Genomic DNA, 19,266 nt, shown 5'->3' with positions numbered 1-19,266 from the left:
AAAGTAAGGATACAACGAACGGAGAACATGGGAACAAAGCTACTCCTGCTGAGCTTCATATTTCCTCGGAATCATCTTCAACTTCTTTACATGCTTACATCAGAGCAAATAAGCCAACAAATTGAATGAAGGAATTTCAAAGCCGGGGTGAAACCATGCTACATGAACAAGGGGGCAGCCCGGTGTATGTAGCGCTCCCGCTTGCGCAGGGTCTGGGGAAGGGTGTTGTAAAAGGTTGTTTCGAGGACTTGAACCCGTGACCTCATGGTCACAAGGCAACAACTTTACCACTGCACCAAGGCTCCCCTTCAAAACCATGCTATATTGACAAAAGAATAAAATTCCCCACTATCTAATACAAAATGCATATACCCTTGCAGAAATTACACACTACAAACAACATTTCCTATGCATATTCACACAAATATGTGTTCCTTAATAATAAAAAAGGTACTAATATTTTCATTGGCCTAAAGGCATGTGAGGATTTATTCTTAAAAGAAATAATTTGCTACCCATGGTGGTAGCTACACCTCTGATTAATTTAATAAAATATTTTAAAATATGAAAAATAACTCTATAGCAAAAATATCGTGGTTTTGGACCAGCCATGCAAGCAAACATGCAATTATGCCAAAAGGCAAGGAAAAAACACCGAGAGAAGTGAGAAACGCCCTTTCTACACAACGAAAAGACACTTGTGTCAAAAAGGTAACAAAAAAGACGGATAAAGGTGAGAAAAAGTCATTCATATACAACAAAAATGCACTTGCGCCAATTGCATTGAAACCCGAGACCTCATATATCAAAAAACGCACTTATACCAAAGGGTGTGTGGCTACCATCATGCATAGAAAATCGCCTCTCTTATTCTTAATATGACCTTCCATTTCAACAGATATAACCTTCCATAACATATACAAATTGATATGTGGCATTAATACTTGAGTTAAGTCCATATTACAACCTCAAACTACCATCAAAGTCTAAAACACAACCCTGAACTACGAAACTGTCTAATATACAACCCTGAACTTTCAAAATAGGACAAAAAACAATCCTGGGTTGTTTTTGACTGGTTTTCCCCAGTCAACAGCCTAGTCGGCGTCAAGTTGTACGCCATGTCACCATCTCCTGAATCTGGAATTTGCTTCTATTCTTTTATCCAGCGAGCAAAACTTCTTGAAACTTTCACTCATTGAATCTAAGGGTTGTGTGGATTTTTGAGAGTTTTTTTCAATGTTTTCTGAAAAGAAAAATTGCCAAAATTTGAAACAATAAGGCTTCGAATTTGAATTTTTGCTCTGCATTATTTTATATTTTGCAAAACTTGCTGAGACTTTTGCAGATTGAAAATGATGGTTGTGTGGATTTTTGAAAATTGTTTTTTTTTATTGGAAACTTTTATTTGGCCAAAATTTGATCCAAAAATAACTTGGCACTAACTAGGCAATTGACTGGTCAAAACCAGTTAAAAACCACCTTAGGGTTAAGTTTATGGTTGTAAATTAGATGGTTTCGTAGTACAGGGTTATGTTTGAGACTTCGGTGGTAGTTCAAGGTTGTAATATGGACTTATCTCAGATGTGGAGTTTTGGCACCCGAGCTCATTTGAGCTCGGGTGAACAGTAAAGTCGAAAAACGTTCGAAAAAAGTTCAAAAAATTCCGAATTTTTTTTAGACCAACTTGTCAAAAGTTCTAAGTGCATGCAAAAATAAACAAGGCGTGGCAAAATAAACAAAATCAGTACTTTGAAAATGCACATTGTCAGAGTATCAATTTTGTTTATTTTGCCATGCTTTATAGAAATGTTATTTCATCCCAAATTTTTGCATGCACTTGGAACTTTTGACAAGGTTGGTCTCCAAAGAAAAAATCGAAATTTTCTGAACTTTTTTCGACTTTACTGTTCACCCGAGCTCATTTGAGCTCGGGTGCCAAAAGGCACTTTCCACTTATCTCTTAATACTTCCCTCTGCCAGATTATTTGACTATGCTGTGGCTGACAACTGAAGAAATGCCATGGCGTCACTTCAGCAACATGCTGTGAAGTTTGAACAAAGTTCCAAGTTTTGCTTCTGTTCAGGCAAACACTCCTTTGTCATCACACACATCAGCAAAACATGATTGGTTCTCTTCTCAGTCCTACATATCAGGATAGACAACTAGTTGGCCTCTTACAACAGTGCAAGAAACATCACAAGAGATAGGGATCATATGGGTGAAATGTGATCACTTCTACCCGAGAGAAACCATAAATGGTGCCTATAAAACTAAGATCCGGCTAAAAGGTGAACACTACTGCCGCTCTGTACCCCGAGCATCAGTTGATCAGGTCCAATCTGCAAAACAAGACGAGCCCGATAAGTCAAAGGCGCACAGATAGAAAACAAAAACACCGAACGTGCTTTTCTGAAAGAGAAAAACAGCGAGGCATGTAAACTCCCTAGTCCTTTTTATGCTTGTAAATTTGATGGAAAATGTCTTTTTTTGCACCAGGTACAAAAGAGAAGTCTGGTGCTATAAAATTTTGCTAGTCACAACAAAATTTGTTCCTTGGGGCTAAAAAAATGCTCTTTTCCGCATGAAATTTTACAGGCATATAAAACACTACAACAGCCCGCGCATAATTTTTTCCACTATTTCTGACATTTAAGTTGTGTTTATTTTACTGTTCACCACAGGTGCATGTGAGCTCAGGTGCATTTCGCTGCTTTCAGTAAACAGCATACGCTTGACATTTTTGTGTTAATTATTTTTGTTTCACAGCTCAGCTCTTGAGGAGGCGTATTTAGGCATATGAGATAGTATTGCCGTATTGGTATGACCATCTCATCGAGTCTGTATTTGGACATATGACATGATATTACCATCTCATCGAGTCTGTCGATTATGCGAGGAAGGATGACGTAGCCCTGAGTAAACAATATACGACTCCAAACCATCATCGGAGCTTCCTTCATTTTGTTCCTGGCAGGTAACACGAAAAAGTCTGGTTTAGATACATTGTCACAAGTCAATATCAGCTATATATCCCCCACAGGCAAATCAGTTTACTTCACTACAAGGATGTTACCTGTTGGAAACTTGGTGGCATCGCTGGTTCACCCATTAATCCATTTGGTAAGCCACCAGTTGACATCATCTTCTGCATAGCACTCATTGCATCCGTGACTCTTGCCAAGTCCTCCTGCAGCTTTTTCTGGCTTTCCTCCATCACTATCACCTTCTTCCTTAGAGCGGCTGCCTCATCTTCGGCCTTTCTTTTAGCCCTTGCAGCTTCCAAGACTGCATTTTCCTGGGAGTTTTTGGGGCGACTTTCCTCTGTTACTGCCGCCTCTTTTCTCAGTGTGGAGGCTTCATCTCCAGCCTTCCTTTTGGCCCTCGCAGCTTGCGAGGCTGACTTGTCCTGCATGTCTTTGGGGGAGGGCCCAACTGTACACCTGTGTCTGCGTGTACTAGCCATCCTTTCTGCACCCATGGCAGAACCTTCTGAATTCTCAAGAGCAGGGTCACCAGATCGCGACTGCACGGTGAGCAAGGCATGTCAATTCTTGAGCGCGTCCAGGAGACAAGGGCAAAAACTAAGAGTTTGGATTTATAATTGCATGTAAAATCTAGTAATGGACTTGCTGGTATGATACACAGATTTTTTTTATTTTTTCATTGAAGTAACATATGAACAAATCATCCAGATAGAAAACAAGGAAATAAGAGTTACCTCTTCATGAAATATTCGTGCAAAGCTCTTTGATCCGGTTTTACTGATAAAGGTTGATTTCGCACGACAAGCTTTGCCGACAGTACTTCTAGCCTGTGTTTACAAGCATTTATTAATCATCCAAAATATTCAAGACTTCTACTCCCTCTGTTTCAAAATGGATGCCTTTTTTAGAGTTGGGCACAAGAATTAACTGCTGGTAAAATGTCTATAACTCTATTTGGCCCATCTCTTTTTCCTACAGGGTCATTAAATTACCTCTTTTTTTTCCCACAAAGCAAGGCATCCAAGCACAAAAACAGTTAATTAGCTCTTTTCAGATGACATTGATTAAAGTGCAGAAAAAAGACAATGACTTAAATTGCATTGAAAGTGTAGAAGGACATTTATTTTGAGAAAAAAAATGGAGATGCTAACAGGACTTACTTTTTGAAACAGAGGGAGTACATCGTTACAATAAATAAAAGAGAATGCACAGTATTACCTTTGCCTTTTCTGTATTCCAATATGCAACAAGGACTTGCCATTGTTCTTTTAGGACACGAGGAACTCGATCAGCAAGTCGTTCCTCTTCAGTTATATGAGGATCGTAGTGTTTCCGTTTTAAATGACATTTCCAAATCTTCCACTTGTTTCTTATGGACCTCAGGAGCGACAACTCGTGAGATGGATCAACATCAAATTTAAGCTATACAAGAGAAAAAGTAGTGTGAGAAGAAGTTACAGGCAGGGAAAAGAACAACATTAGTAATGCATACCTTAACAATGTGCCACATAACATCCTTGTTCTCCTTGGGAATATATGTCCAACTTACATACGTGAGAGGTGCCAACACACCATCTCGTGCCAGTGCGCCTAGAAAGGAAATCAACATGTTTGCATTTTCTCCAATTGGCAGGCCCGAAGTGTTCAAGGAGACCGGTATACGTACACCCTTGGGCAAGGTCCACACTTTGACACAAAGACGACCTCCTGCTTTCTTTCCCTTTGCAAGCGCCCGTCTGACCGCTAGAGGTAAATAATTCCGCGCGAAATGCTCGGGGTCAGACATATCAGGAACTAAAGGAGTTGTGGTTACATCAGGGTCATCTAATTCATCAGAGATTTCTTGAGACGCCTTATCTACAGAGTGTGTGCTAGGGCAAAGATCGGCAACTATTCTATCAATATCTGGATGGTCAGACTCAGACATGCTTTGATTTGGAGATACAACATAGTCCTCATCGTTATCACTTTCTACAGAATCAGTGTCTGTCGAGGCAACTAACCCTTCACAATCTGGAGAGGGGGGACGCTGCTGAAGAGGCACCCATTCAATTGATTCATCATTCGTAGCATCTGCTGGCACTTGGACATCATGACCAAAATTCTGCAGGTCACCAGAGTCGCTTTCTAGAGGTTTATTTTCCATAGCAGAAGATGAATCTTTGGCCAAACGTTTACTACATTTAAGCTGAAGCCCTTCATTTGATGAAGCTATTGAGCCTTTTCTATTCTTCTTCTGAGTCCAACTACTAGTCTGCTTGGAAACATTACCTTCAGTCTGCTCCTTCTGGATTTCATCATTAGTGCATATATTTTTCTGTTTTACATCGGCCAGCTTATTCGGAGGTGTAACCTGTTCCCGCCCCTTAAGAGTTGAAGTGTTGCCATGCCTGCCATTAGCCTTACTTTCACGCTCAATATCGACATGGATTTCATGACTATCAGTATCAGAGGTCTGTCCTTCTGCCTGTTGTATATTTTGGTTCAGTGATTCCATATGTCTCTTCTCGGCAATAGTCTTGGCATTAACTAACTCTGGTTTTTTCTGCTTGCTACACCTTGCAGTAGCCTCCTTTATAGGAAGAGAGTACATTGCTGCTCTATTAGTTAGATGATTGGTAGGCTCACCGATTGCCTGATCCGGATGCTCTTTCTGTGTGTGTTCTGGACGAGTTGCATCAGACTGTTGTTTTTGCATATGTTGCTTGACCTGATTTGTGGCCGATGCCTTTCTCTTCTCTACATTAACAGAGTTGGGTCCAACTGAACATCCAGTTGGCCATGTGTTCTTCCTAGAAAGCATCTTATCGATCATCTCAGTGGATGCGTCTTCTCCATGATTTACTTGGTTGACTGGCGGATGAACCACCCCATCCAGATCTAGACAGTTTACCTGACTGCCATCCGCATGAGTTTCATGATAAGGCTGTTTGTGCACCTGCTGTATGATCCGAGTAGGAGTCTGGGGGCCAGTGGAGCATCCAACTCTATGAGTAGCAGTAGCCTCATATATCAGCTCAGTATGTCTCGCCTCTCTATAAACTTCATGGCTGAGAGACCCATCCTGCATCTCCTCTGAGTGAATGACTCTATGCAGGCGTGCCAGCTTCGCTCGCTTTGGCTGAACAGAGTAACCAGAGTGCTGATCATTTACATGATTTCTGACCTCATTTTGAGGAAAAACCTGTGTTTCCTCATCACCTACAATACGACGACCAAGAAGTGGGCCAAGTGAAGGTCGGTTTCTCTGAAGGCTACTATTTGCAAAAGTCTCGTTAGCCACAGGTATCTCTTCTCCATCGATCACGCGATCACGATACTCTTGTTCATCCGGATGCACATGAATGAGACAAACAGGACGCTCTACCTGTGTCCTCCGCAGAGGAATTAGCCTCACATCAGGCTCTGCTTGGGGTAGCCCTGCACGCATTGCGTAACTAGGACGCTCTTGCCATCTCTGCATCACAGAAAAAGAAAGGTGTGCACTATGAGGACAAAATCTTGATGGATACCCAGTGCCAGTGGGAGTACACACTACAAAACTGCACATATGAAATCAAGTGAGGGGGAGAATTGGAGAAAGGCTCTTTGTTCTACACTAGAAACCAGAGTCAGGTGAGGCAAAGTTACTACAGTACAGGGCAAAAAAAATGGCGGCTTTCAACTGGAATGCTGAATTCTTCGATTTTGCAATACCAAAGTTCACAGCCCAACATAATGGAGAAAGTATGTACCTCCCGAGCAGCAACAATCGGAGGGACGGATGCCGAGGAGCGCGGTACGACGGCCGCCGCGGCGGAGGTCAGGATGTAGTTCCGGAGGCGGGCGGAGTCGACGGCCAGCTCGGCGGCGCAGAAAGGGCAGGAGCATCGCGATAGCCCGACGGGCACGCTGAGGAGCTCGCCGCATGCGCCGCACGGCAGCCTCGCCCCGCGCGCGTCCGCCGCGCCGCGCGGCAGGGGCAGCGCCCTCCGCCGGGGCGGCGGCACGAACTCCGGGGGGAGCGACTGCGGCGTGGCGCAGTCGGGGCAGACGAACTCCGTCAGACCCCGTTCCACCTCCAACTTCTCCTCGCACCCCACGCAGAGCACCTCCAAGAACTCCTCGGCCGTCGCCGCCGCCGCCGTGGCTAGCGGCGGTGGCGCCATTGCCTTCGAGCTAGGGCGTGATTTCTGTTTCGGCGGCGGGGAGAGAAACGCCGATGGCTGGCACGCTCACAGTCTCACATACAGTACTCCTCCGTAAAAAAAAATACTCGTAGTATAAAAGCGTTTAAAATATTATTTTAGTGAACTAAATGCTTTTATATTTAAGAACACTTGTTTAGACATTGACTAGCATATCTAACATGCCCTTTAAACGCGTTTTAAGGATTGGTTTAGAGGGTGCTTGATACGTTTTTAGTCCCGTGACTAAAAGTAATGAGACTAAAACTTGCTAGCCTTACTCATGCTTCGATCCAAATACTAAAGAGACTAAAATCAAGTTAATGAGCATTTATTATCCTTCAAACCCTCCAATCCAGAACTTACGTGAGAAGTTAAATGAGGAGAGAGAGGACTAATGCACATTTTAGTAGGGGTATCCCTGCCTAAATTTTTTTAGCCTCAAGACTAGTTTTAGCTTCTCTTTAGTCAGGGGTGCTTGGAACTTTAGCCTATTAAAGAGACTAGTTTTAGTCACACTAGTTTTAGTCCCTTGGATCCAAGCACCCTCTTAAGCTGCCAACGAATAGAACCCACAAATTTAAATTACTGAATATTTATTTTTTATCACATGTTTTCTTCCTTTCATTCGTGTTCATGGTCAGCTAGCTCGCTACTACGAAGCCGACGTACAGCGCATGCAGAGGTGAAACTCGGCCTTGGGCAACTGGGGCTCCAGCCCGAGGCGTGGCTTCTTTAGAAATGTAACTTCTTTAGAAGATTTTCATCATACACTTCAAATAGAAGAATTAAATGTCTCAGCGCTCAGCAATATTTGAAATGAAGGACTGCAATGTTTCTTTCATTGTTTGAAGGTATAATTCATGTGCAAAAACATAAAATGCGTGAGTGTGGCACTATGCATGAACACAAATGTTACCTCCAAAGCTTAAATAAAGGTCTATTTAACCAGTAAAAGAGGGATATATTAGGTATATCTTCTGCACATCCTAGTCTTATCCTTTTTCACATAGTAAATGATGAGACTATTCATCCCTTACCCTGTCCTTTTCAACAATATCTGCAACTAACTGATTACAAAGATCTGGTCCATCATCAAGCAGATCATATGAATGGTTCCAAAATAATGTAGGAGTTAGATCACGTGCCCAACTCTCTTCATCATCTCCTGCACTAAGAATATAGTGCCAGCTGAATTCTCATGACATCCTTTGTGTAGCTACAGTATCAGATGCAGATGCTGAAACTAATATGACGGAATTGAAGTCCCATAACTCATGCTTTGTACTTTATTAAACCATATACTTGTATTTTGTGATATCCAAACAAGACAGAGATCAAAGTATACCTTTAATCGAATTCTCTCTTGAGGCGTAATTGTGCGTACTAATCAAGTTGATGTAGCTTTTAACATGCTGAGAGTACAGATAAACGACATTCTTCATGCTTTTCTCAAATCTTCTCTTCAAGTATTGAAGAGGAACACACACCTTACGAACCCAGGCTGAGTCGTGGGTGTTCATCTCATTCCATTGAAACAAATTAGAAAATGCAAGGAGCACAAATCTATATATTTTCATCATATGCGTGGATCTATTAGATATTATAAAAGAAAACAAATAAAGCATTGTGTATATAAGTTGGGGTGGTTCAAGGCCGGGGTGAAGCAGAGTTAACACGAGCAGCAACAGAAGCGGACAACGAATCCATGATGTCTCCTTTGGCACATCGTTGTTGTTGTCCTGGGCACCCGTGCTCCTCCTGTCAGACCCAAAGAGGAAGAGCTTTCATTAGTGAAAGCTAGCTCAGATTCTTCCAATCATCAGAAACATGTTCTAACTGAGGTCAATAGCATTAATTTCCTTTTATTTTACATTTTGATTTCTAAATTCAGTATACGAGGGACAAGTATGATCTTGACATCCCGGTATGCAGCAGTTTTTAAAATGACCATTTGTTCACTTATAGGTACTCCACAATTCCGAGTGGTTTATAGACAGTGCGTAAGAAACCCAAAAATAGTATATATTGGGCGTACAAAGAATTCCATTCGACAATAGTATGTACATGGAAAGACAATTCGTTATCTGATTGATATCTTCTGAATCTATTTTCTCCAAAATAAACACCGAGAATCCTTATCAGGGTGCATATAATTCAGGAATGCAAGCAAAGCTCATTATGCTAGTACCAAGTGACAGGCAGAATGGAGTCAAATCTTTCCGTTTTGAAATCTCCTCTCAGTGATGCTATGGAGCAATCCACATCAAATATATCTTGGAACTCACTACACATGAAGCAACTAAAAGGATAAAACAATGTCAAACCTTCATTGAATTATGAGAAATTGTGGTGCAGACCCAACTTAAGTTTTCTAACTGACTAACAAATCTAAAAAAATGGCAACCTGTACAAAACCTGGCAAGCAAATGATTTCCTTACGTTTGAGGAATCGTGGTGCAGACCTAAACTGAAGTAACAAATCTCAACAAAATTGCAAGCTGCACTAAATCGAAGAAACATTAAATGTATATGATATAAGCAGGAAAGCAACACTTCACTTGAATGATGTTCAATCCTTGCTCAGGAAGCGAATACAGAGAAGCGCACGGATGAATATCTAATGCCTTGTTTTATTATCAAACCATGAGCTGCTCGTGGAAGCTTCAGACTCGGCCTAATTAGATAAATTGCTGCACATTATTTGTTCTGCTGGAGTTCGAAATGAAAGATTTACGTATGGGAGCAACCCATTTCACACTCCACATTCATATCCGAAGGACACCAGCAATTGAGCTGGCAAGGCTTAACACCTCAAATAGAGGTTGTTGGCCCATGGCTTTCATCGTCTGAGGGCACAAATTCGTGATCCAGAAGTACGCAAGTTGGTCCACATCCAAGACACAACAAAATAAACTATCAAAACTCAAGTTGTGGCCATAATAATCAGTGCAGCAGAGCAGCACAATCAAAAGGAGGAGACTGTGTATAGCCTATATATCATGTTTGCAACAGGCTTTAACACAAACCGAACAATTTAGTTAAGCAACATTACCTCATTGCTAATAGTCTCATGCTTTGTGGATGCGATCAGTTCAGAAAGGGATATTGTTGCTAATTAATTTATACTCTTGAGATATGCAACAACGTAACCCATGATCACCTTGGCTAATCATGGATGGCATAATCTAAATTTGTGGATGTACACCTTGGCTTATCGTGGATGGCATAATCGAAATTTGCAAGGAAAACAAAGAATCGTGAGAGAAGTTGGCCTAATTATCGGACACTTAGACTTAGTGGAGCACCAAAAATGAGCAGAGAATAGATAATCAGGGCACTCGGTGGATCCCCTCCCAAATCAACAAGCAGAGCATCACAGATTCACAACCATAGGAAATAAATCAATCACCCACCCATCAATCCATCAGTTTATACAGCACGACTCAGATTTCGAACTACATCAACAGATACGACCTCTTGGAATTGGATACTAAAACAACAGCTTGAAAGAAACGTACTCTCTGCAGCGGAGCGAGCCAAGGATACGGAGCAATATCTCAATCAACCATCCGGGACGCGCGCAGATGGGAGGAGGAGGCTTATCAGCCACGGCAGCGCACGATGGCGGAGCATCCACGACAGCGCGTCATGGCGGAGCAGCCGTGGTTGTAGGGGTTGGCCTGGCCGCCAGGCCGGCAGTTGTAGTAGGAGGTGCCATGCATGAAGCAGAGGCACGTTGTCCCTCCGCAATGCACCGTAGCTGATGTAATCGTTGTTCTACAGCACACCGCGTCCGCCACGTCCTCCAGGTCCAACTCCCAGCTCAGCGGCACCTCTGCTTCCCACCTTCTCCAGCAACCCTCCCTACACCCGTCGTCTCTCCATCTTGCTCATCCCCCACACCGCGCTGCCAGCCGATCCGGCGGAGTCGTGCCTCTCCCGTTGGAGGCGGCGGCAGGCAGGTCTCGCGGGAGATGAAACGAGAGAGAGGAGGCGTGGAAAGTGGAGAACGCGTGAGGAAGAGGAGAACCTAGCGTTGCTCCGGCCAATACGTGTTCTTTCTTATCTGGGGGAGGAGTTATCTGATCCAGCGAAGCTTACCTTTTCCCTTGCACACTAAAAAGAACACGTGGACATCACCAGCGCTCGCCCTTTCAGCGTAGGTTAATGTGTTTGATGCCCTTTGAACGCGTTTTATGGATTGGTTTAAGCTGCGAACGAATAGAACCCATAAATTTAAATTATAAAACTGAATATTCATTTTTTTCACATGTTTTCTCTCTCATCCGTGTTCATGATCAGCTAGCTCGCTACTACAAAACCGACGAACAGCGCAAGCAGAGGCGAAACTGGGCCTGGGGCAACTGGGGCTCCAGCCCCAGGCATGGCCTAATTAGTACCTATACTTATCTAAAAAAAACTAGTACCTATACACATAGTAGAAAGCAAACAGATTTTGGGTATATAGAAGCCCAGCCCCACACGTATTCATGTACAGGTCTGCTCACGTACAATCCTTCAGCCCATTCCATCCATCGATCAGCATAGAAGAAACAAATCCCTCGATCTACCCCGATCATTTGCGAGATCACAGAAAAAGTGGAAGACTGGACGGAAAACCCTAGCGTCAGTTTAAACGGAGCCGTGTCGGCCGCCCTCGACAACCCGTGATTGGTGATTCGCCGCCGCGCTGGCCGCCGACGTCCTGACAAGTGACAACCCGCCTCCTCTTGTTCTTCTCTGCTCCAATCTGAATTGGAGTGCATGCACGACCAGGTACGTAAATTAGTGGTATCTCCCAGATTGTGGAGATGGTACATGTCTGAATTTTTTGTGATGACGTATCTGAATTTAGTACATGCAGTGCTCTAGATTGTGGAGATGGTACATCTTCACAATCTGAATTTTTTGTGATGACGTATCTGAATTGCAGTGCATGTCCAACCACGTTGTTGCTGCATCCATCTAATAGTCATACGTTTGCACACACAACCCAGGCCAATGAGGACTGTGTCACATGTCCGCACAGCCGCACAGGCCACAAGTAATATGTAATCTGCATCTAATTTTTTCCCAGTTCCCCTAATTCCTTGATATCACTATATCAACCAAACTTCGGTGAGTTATATTTACTTTGTCAATTTTGTTTCATTGTTCTCACAAAGTTAGAAATACAATGATGAAGAGGACCTATACAATTGAATCTTTTTTTCAGTCAACAACCAACCAGCCTGCAGCCAACAATACCAGCACTGAAGAAAGTGAACCACGTGTGGAGCTTAATCCAGATGACATTAATCCTGATCCTGGTCTTCGGAAACCAATTGAAGAGTTGCATCCAGATGTTAGGGATGCCGCTAGAAGAGAGTATTTGGCCATGGGAGCATGTCGACCAACAGGCCATGTTTATGAACAAGAAAGAATTGGGAAGCAGATGAGAGGCTTTCGTGAAGAGTGGTACAAATCGCATGATTGGTTGGAATATAGTGTTGCTAAAAAGGATGCCTTCTGTTTTCATTGTTTTCTCTTTAAGCAACCAAGAGCTGAAAACTATGGAATAGAAGCATATACAAAGAAAGGCTTTAGTAACTGGAAAAATGCTATTGCATCTTTTGATACTCATGTTGGTAATATTAACAGTGCTCATAATAGAGCAAGAAGGTAATGTCAAGCTTTTCAAAACCCGAGGCAATATGTGGAACAAGTATGGGCCGGTTCAGACAAGAAGAAGGAGGAGGAGTACTTGGGTCGTCTAACTATCATGTTAGGTGTCGTGAGGTTTCTTTTATTGCAAGCTCTTGCTTTTCGTGGACACGATGAGTCTGCTAACTCAAACAATAAGGGGATTTCTTAGAGATGGTGCAGTGGTATAAAAAAAGGATTTGAATGCCGCTAAGTTGTTAGATTGTGCTCCTGGAAATAATTTGTTGACATCTGCACAAATACAAAAGCATTTATGCAAAGCTTGTGGAGAAGAGATGACCAAAGCAATTGTGAAAGATCTTGGGGATAAAAAAATTGTTGTCCTTGTTGATGAGGCTCGAGATGCATCTCTCAAGGAGCAAATGGCTGTGGCTTTGAGGTTTGTATGTCATGAACTTTTTTATTGTTTTTTTTGTTATGAAGTGTGCTCATATTGATGTTTTTTTCTTATCTCATCTAGGTATTTGAATAGTCAAGGGGAAGTGATTGAGAGGTTTCTTGCGATTAAACATGTTGCTGACACAACATCATCTTCGTTGAAGGCAGCCTTGGATGATATGTTTCTTAAACATGGCCTATCTATCCATAGAGTGTGAGGCCAAAGATATGATGGAGCATCGAACATGAGAGGTGAATTTCATGGGCTGCAAAGAAGGGTACTAGATGAGAATCCTTATGCTTTTTATATACATTGCTTTGCACATCAGTTGCAGTTAGTGGTTGTTGCCGTTGCCAAGTGTTGTCCTTCTGTCTTGGATTTCTTTAGCTACACTTCTGTGATTGTCAACAGTGTTAATGGTTCTTGTAAGAGACATGACTAGTTAGCCCAAGCGCAACATGATGATCTTGTACAAAAATTAGAGACTGGAGAAATTTTTACAGGGAGAGGGAGGAACCAACAAACTAACCTTACAAGACCTGGTGACACTAGGTGGGGCTCACATCATAAACCTTGTGCCGCCTTCATCTCATGTGGTATGCAGTGCTAGAGGTATTGGATAATATGTCTGATGATGCCACTAACACATCACAAAAAACCACAGCACGAGGTTTGATACGTCATATGGAGAGCTTTGAGTTTGTATTTATACTGCATCTTATGATAAAATTGTTGGGAAAAACTAATGATCTATCACAGTGCTTGCAAAAGAAGAACCAGAACATTGTTCGTGCCATGGGCTTGATTCAGACCACATTGCAGAAACTTGATGAGATGAGGCATCAGGGATGGATGAGCTATTTGACGAGGTAAATGCATTTTGTATCAAACATAACATCATTATTCCAAACATGACGGAAACATTAGCTATTGGAGGTCGCTCGAGAGGTCGTGGTGGGCAGATGGTAACTCACTTACATTATTTCCATCATGAAATATTTAATGTGGTGCTTGACCAGATTATTGCTGAGTTCAACAATCGCTTTGCTGAGAAATCTACCCAACTATTGAGATGCATCGCTTGTTTGGAGCCAAGAAATTCTTTTGCCAACTTTGATATAAATAAGATGGTTGAACTTGCTCAGATTTATGGCGCAGATTTCTCGGAATATGAATGTAGAGTTCTTAGGGACCAACTTGAGACATTTGTTACTAAAGCTAGAGTTGATACTGAATTTTTAAGTTGTATTGATCTTGGTCAGCTTGCTATAAAGATGGTTCAAACAGATAGGCACACACATTTTCTGTTGGTATATCGTCTCATTGAATTGGCCTGGATTCTGCCCGTCGCAACGGCAACCGTAGAAAGAGCTTTCTCGTCTATGAGCATTATCAAAACTGATTTGCGAAACAAGATGAATGATGAATGGATGAATCACCGTTTGGTGTGCTATATTGAGCGTGATGTATTTGTTGGAAATATGCCCTAGAGGCAATAATAAATTAGTTATTATTATATTTCTTTGTTCATGATAATCGTTTATTATCCATGCTATAATTGTATTGATTGGAAACACAAATACATGTGTGGATACATAGACAAAACACTGTCCCTAATAAGCCTCTAGTTGACTAGCTCATTGATCAAAGATGGTTAAGGTTTCTTAACCATAGACAAGTGTTGTCACTTGATAACGGGATCACATCATTAGGAGAATGATGTGATGGACAAGACCCAAACTATAAACGTAGGGTATGATCATGTCAGTTTATTGCTACTGTTTTCTCCATGTCAATGTATCTGTTCCTATGACCATGAGATCATGCAACTCCCGGATACCGGAGGAATACCTTGTGGGTTATCAAACGTCGTAACTTAACTGGGTGACTATAAAGGTTCTCTACAGGTATCTCCAAAGGTGTTTGTTGGGTTGTCATGGATCAAGATTGGGATTTCTCACTCCGTGTAACGGAGAGGTATCTCGGGGCCCACTCGGTAATACAACATCACAACAAGCCTTGTAAGCAATGTGACTAAGGAGTTAGTTACGGGATCATGTATTACCAAACGAGTAAAGAGACTTGCCGCTAATGATATTGAACTAGGTATGGTGATACCGACGATCGAATCTCGGGCAAGTAACATACTGAAGGACAAAGGGAATAGTATACGGGATTATATGAATCCTTGACATGGAGGTTCAAACGATAGAGATCTTCATAGAATATGTAGGAGCCAATATGGACATCCAGTTCCTGCTGTTGGTTATTGACCAGAGAAGTGTCTTAGGTCATGTTTGCATAGTTCTCGAACCCGCACGGTCTGCACACTTAAGGTTCGGTGACGTTTCGGTATAGTTGAGTTATATGTGTTGGTGACCGAAGTTTTGTTCAAAGTCCCGGATGAGATCCCGGACGTCACGAGGAGTTCCGGAATGGTCCGGAAACAAAGATTGATATATAGGAAGTTGGTATTTGGATTCAGGAAGGTTTTCGGGCATTGTCAGCAGTGTATCGGGAGTGACGAATGGGTTCAGGGAGCCCACTGGATGGGCCCACCACGCCCCAAGGGGTCCACGTGGGTTTATTGGATGTGTAATAAGGCATAATGGACTGACAAATTCATCCAAGGAAAGCCCATGAGGAAAAAGTGGAAAATCCAAAAGAGGTGGGAAATTAAGGAAGGAGTCCTAATCCAAGTGGGATTGGAGGAGGACTCCTCCCTCCTCCACTTTGGCCGACCCAAGGGAGCCTCCCTTGTGGCGCTAAGGCTGCCCTCTCCCTCCTCCTATATATACTAGAGGTTTAGGGCTTTTGAGACACAACTTTGCCACGTGCAACCCTAAACCTCTACTTCGTAGTTCTTCCTCTAGATCGGTTTTCTGCACAGCTCGGGCGGAGCCCTGCAGGAATAGATCACCACCACCGGAGCCCCATCGCGCTGTCGGGGAACTCATATACATCCCCGTCTCTCTTGCTGAATCAAGATGGCGGAGATCGTCATCGAGCTGTACGTGTGCGGAACGCGGAGGTGTCGTCCGTTCGGCACTTGATCGGGACGAATCACGAGACGATTCGTGGGACGGATCATGGGACGGATCGTGAAGACGTACCACTACATCAACTGCGTTTATTAATGCTTCCGCTTAGCAATCTACAAGGGTATGTAGATTCACTCTCCCCTCTCGTAGATGATCATCACCATGGATAGGTATTGCGTGTGCGTAGGAATTTTTTTGTTTCCTATCCTACGTTCCCCAACAGTGGCATCATGAGCTAGGTTCATGCATACATGAAATCTCGAGTAGAACACAAAAGTTTCTCTGGGCGTTGATGTTCGATTTGCTGCCCTCCTTAGTCTTTTCTCGATTCGGCGGTATTGTTGGATTGAAGCGGCTCGGACCAACCTTACTCGTACGCTTACGAGAGAACGGTTTCATCGACTAACATGCAACTTGTTGCATAAAGATGACGGCGGGTGTCTGTTTCTTCAACTTTAGTTGAATCGGATTTGACCGAGGCGGTCCTTGGAGAAAGGTTAAATAGCAATTTGCATATCACCGTTGCGGCTTTGCGTAAGTAAGATGCGATCATACTAGATACCTGATACGTCCATTTTGCATCATGCTTTCATGTTGATATTTATCGCTTTATGGACTGTTATTATACTTTGTGGTACCATACTTATGCCTTTTCTCTCTTATTTTGCAAGATTTATTTGAAGAGGGAGAATACCGACAGCTGGAATTCTGGACTTGAAAAGGAGCAAGTCTGAGTCCTTTATTCTGCGCAACTCCAAATGCCCTGAAAATTAACGTGGAATTTTTTGGGAATATATAAAAAATACTGGGCGAAAGAAGTGCCAGAGGGGAGCTGCCAGGGGCCCACAAGCCTGGTAGCCGCGGCCTGCACCCTTGGCCGCGGCTACAGGGCTTGTGGGCACCCTGGTGACCCACTGGCCCCCCTCTTCTGCTATATGAAGGGTTTCGTCAAGAAAAAAAAATCAGGGCGGAGCTTTTTTGTGGTTTCTTCGCCGCCATGAGGCGGAACTTGAGCAGACCCAATCTAGAGCTCCGGCAAGACGATCCTGCCGGAGAAACTTCCCTCCCGGAGGGGGAAATCGTCGCCATCGTCATCACCAACACTCCTATCATCGGAGGGGACTCGTCACCATCAACATCTTCATCACCTGTAACCAATCTCCGTCTCGCGACTCCGATTGCTACTTGTAAGGTTGCTAGTAGTGTTGATTACTCTTTGTAGTTGATGCTAGTTGGATTACTTGGTGGAAGAGTTTATGTTCAGATCCTTGATGCTACTCATTACCTCTATGATCATGAATATGATTATGCTTTGTGAGTAGTTACTTTTGTTCCTGAGGACATGGGATAAGTCATGCTAATAATATTCATGTGAATTTGGTATTCGTTCGGTATTTTGATATGTTGTATGTTGTCTTTTCCTCTAGTGGTGTTATGTGAACGTCGACTACATAACGCTTCACCATATTTGGGCCTAGAGGAAGGCATTGGGGAGTAGTAAGTAGATGATGGGTTGCTAGAGTGACAGAAGCTTAAACCACAGTCTATGCGTTGCTTCGTAAGGGGCTGATTTGGATCCACTAGTTTAATGCTATGGTTAGACATTGTCTTAATTCTTCTTTCGTAGTTGCGGATGCTTGATGCTTGCGAGAGGGGTTAATCATAAGTGGGATGCTTGTCCAAGTAAGTGCAGTACCCAAGCGCCGGTCCACCGACATATCAAACTATCAAAGTAACGAACGCGAATCATATGAACATGATGAAACTAGCATGACAGAAATTCCCGTGTGTCCTCGGGAGCGTTTTTCCTCCTATAAGACTTTGTTCAGGCTTGTCCCTTGCTACAAAAGGGATTGGGCCACTTTGCCACACCATTGCTATTACTTGTTACTTGTTACTTTTCACCTGCTACGTTTCACCTCACTACACCATCACTTGTTACCGCTACTTTCAGTGCTTGCAGATATTTCCTTGCTGAAAACCGTTTATCAGAGCCTTCTACTCCTCGTTGGGTTCGACACTCTTACTTATCGAAAGGACTACGATTGATCCCCTATACTTGTGGGACATCAAGACTATTTTCTGGCGCCGTTGCCGGGGAGGGAAGCGCCTTTGGTAAGTGGATTTTGGTAAGGAAACATTTATATACTGTGCTGAAATTTATTGTCACTTGTCACTATGGAAACTGTTCCTTTGAGGAATTTGTTCGGGGTATCTTCACCACGAACGGAAGCACGAGGAGTTGCTCCTCAACCCAAGGTACCTACTGAAAATATCTTTTATGAAATTCCTTCGGGTATGCTTGAGAAAATGATGGCTAATCCTTTTACAGGAGATGGATCATCACATCCAGACTTGCATCTAATCTATGTAGATGAAGTTTGTGGTTTATTTAAGCTTGCAGGTTTGCCCGAGGATGAGTTAAATAAGAAAGTCTTTCCTTTATCTTTGAAGGATAAGGCGTTGACATGGTATAGGCTATGTGATCATACTGGATCATGGGACTACAATCGGTTGAAATTGGAATTTCATCAAAAGTTTTTTCCTATGCATTTAGTACATCGTGATCGGAATTATATTTATAACTTTTGGCCTCGTGACAGGGAAAGCATAGCTCAAGCTTGGGGGAGGCTTAAATCAATTATATATTCATGCCCCAATCATGAGCTCTCGAGAGAAATTATCACTCAAAACTTTTATGCTCGACTTTCTCATGAAGATCGTACCATGCTTGACACTTCTTGTACCGGTTCTTTTATGAAGAAGAATATTGACCACAAGTGGAATTTATTGGAAAGAATCAAACGTAACTCTGAAGATTGGGAGCTTGAAGAAGGTAAGGAGTCAGGTATGAATTTCCAGTTTGATTGCGTTAAATCTTTTGTTGAAACAAACACTTCTAGAGATTTTAGCGCTAAGTATGGACTTGAATCTAAGATAGTAGCTTCTCTATGTTAATATTTTGGTGCTCATATTGATATTCCCA

General features: G+C 42.7%; 1 protein-coding gene across 1 annotated transcript; it reads right to left on the bottom strand.

The window, feature by feature from the left end:
- Window positions 1-2,082: 2,082 nt before the first annotated feature.
- LOC123427653 lies at window positions 2,083-7,221 on the bottom strand. Its single transcript, XM_045111744.1, has 7 exons — window positions 6,723-7,221; window positions 4,481-6,445; window positions 4,207-4,410; window positions 3,723-3,815; window positions 3,078-3,527; window positions 2,872-2,971; window positions 2,083-2,343 (listed from the first exon to the last, which is right to left on the bottom strand). Exons 1-6 carry the CDS (start codon window positions 7,134-7,136, stop codon window positions 2,876-2,878), a joined length of 3,222 nt encoding a protein of 1,073 aa, XP_044967679.1. The 5' UTR covers window positions 7,137-7,221; the 3' UTR covers window positions 2,083-2,343; window positions 2,872-2,875.
- Between the last annotated feature and the right edge of the window lie 12,045 nt (window positions 7,222-19,266).

The sequence above is a fragment of the Hordeum vulgare genome, chromosome 2H (assembly GCF_904849725.1).
Source record: "Hordeum vulgare subsp. vulgare chromosome 2H, MorexV3_pseudomolecules_assembly, whole genome shotgun sequence".
Taxonomy (NCBI): domain Eukaryota; kingdom Viridiplantae; phylum Streptophyta; class Magnoliopsida; order Poales; family Poaceae; genus Hordeum; species Hordeum vulgare.
Note: the sequence above shows the minus strand (reverse complement) of the source record. Positions and strands in the feature narration are given on the sequence as shown.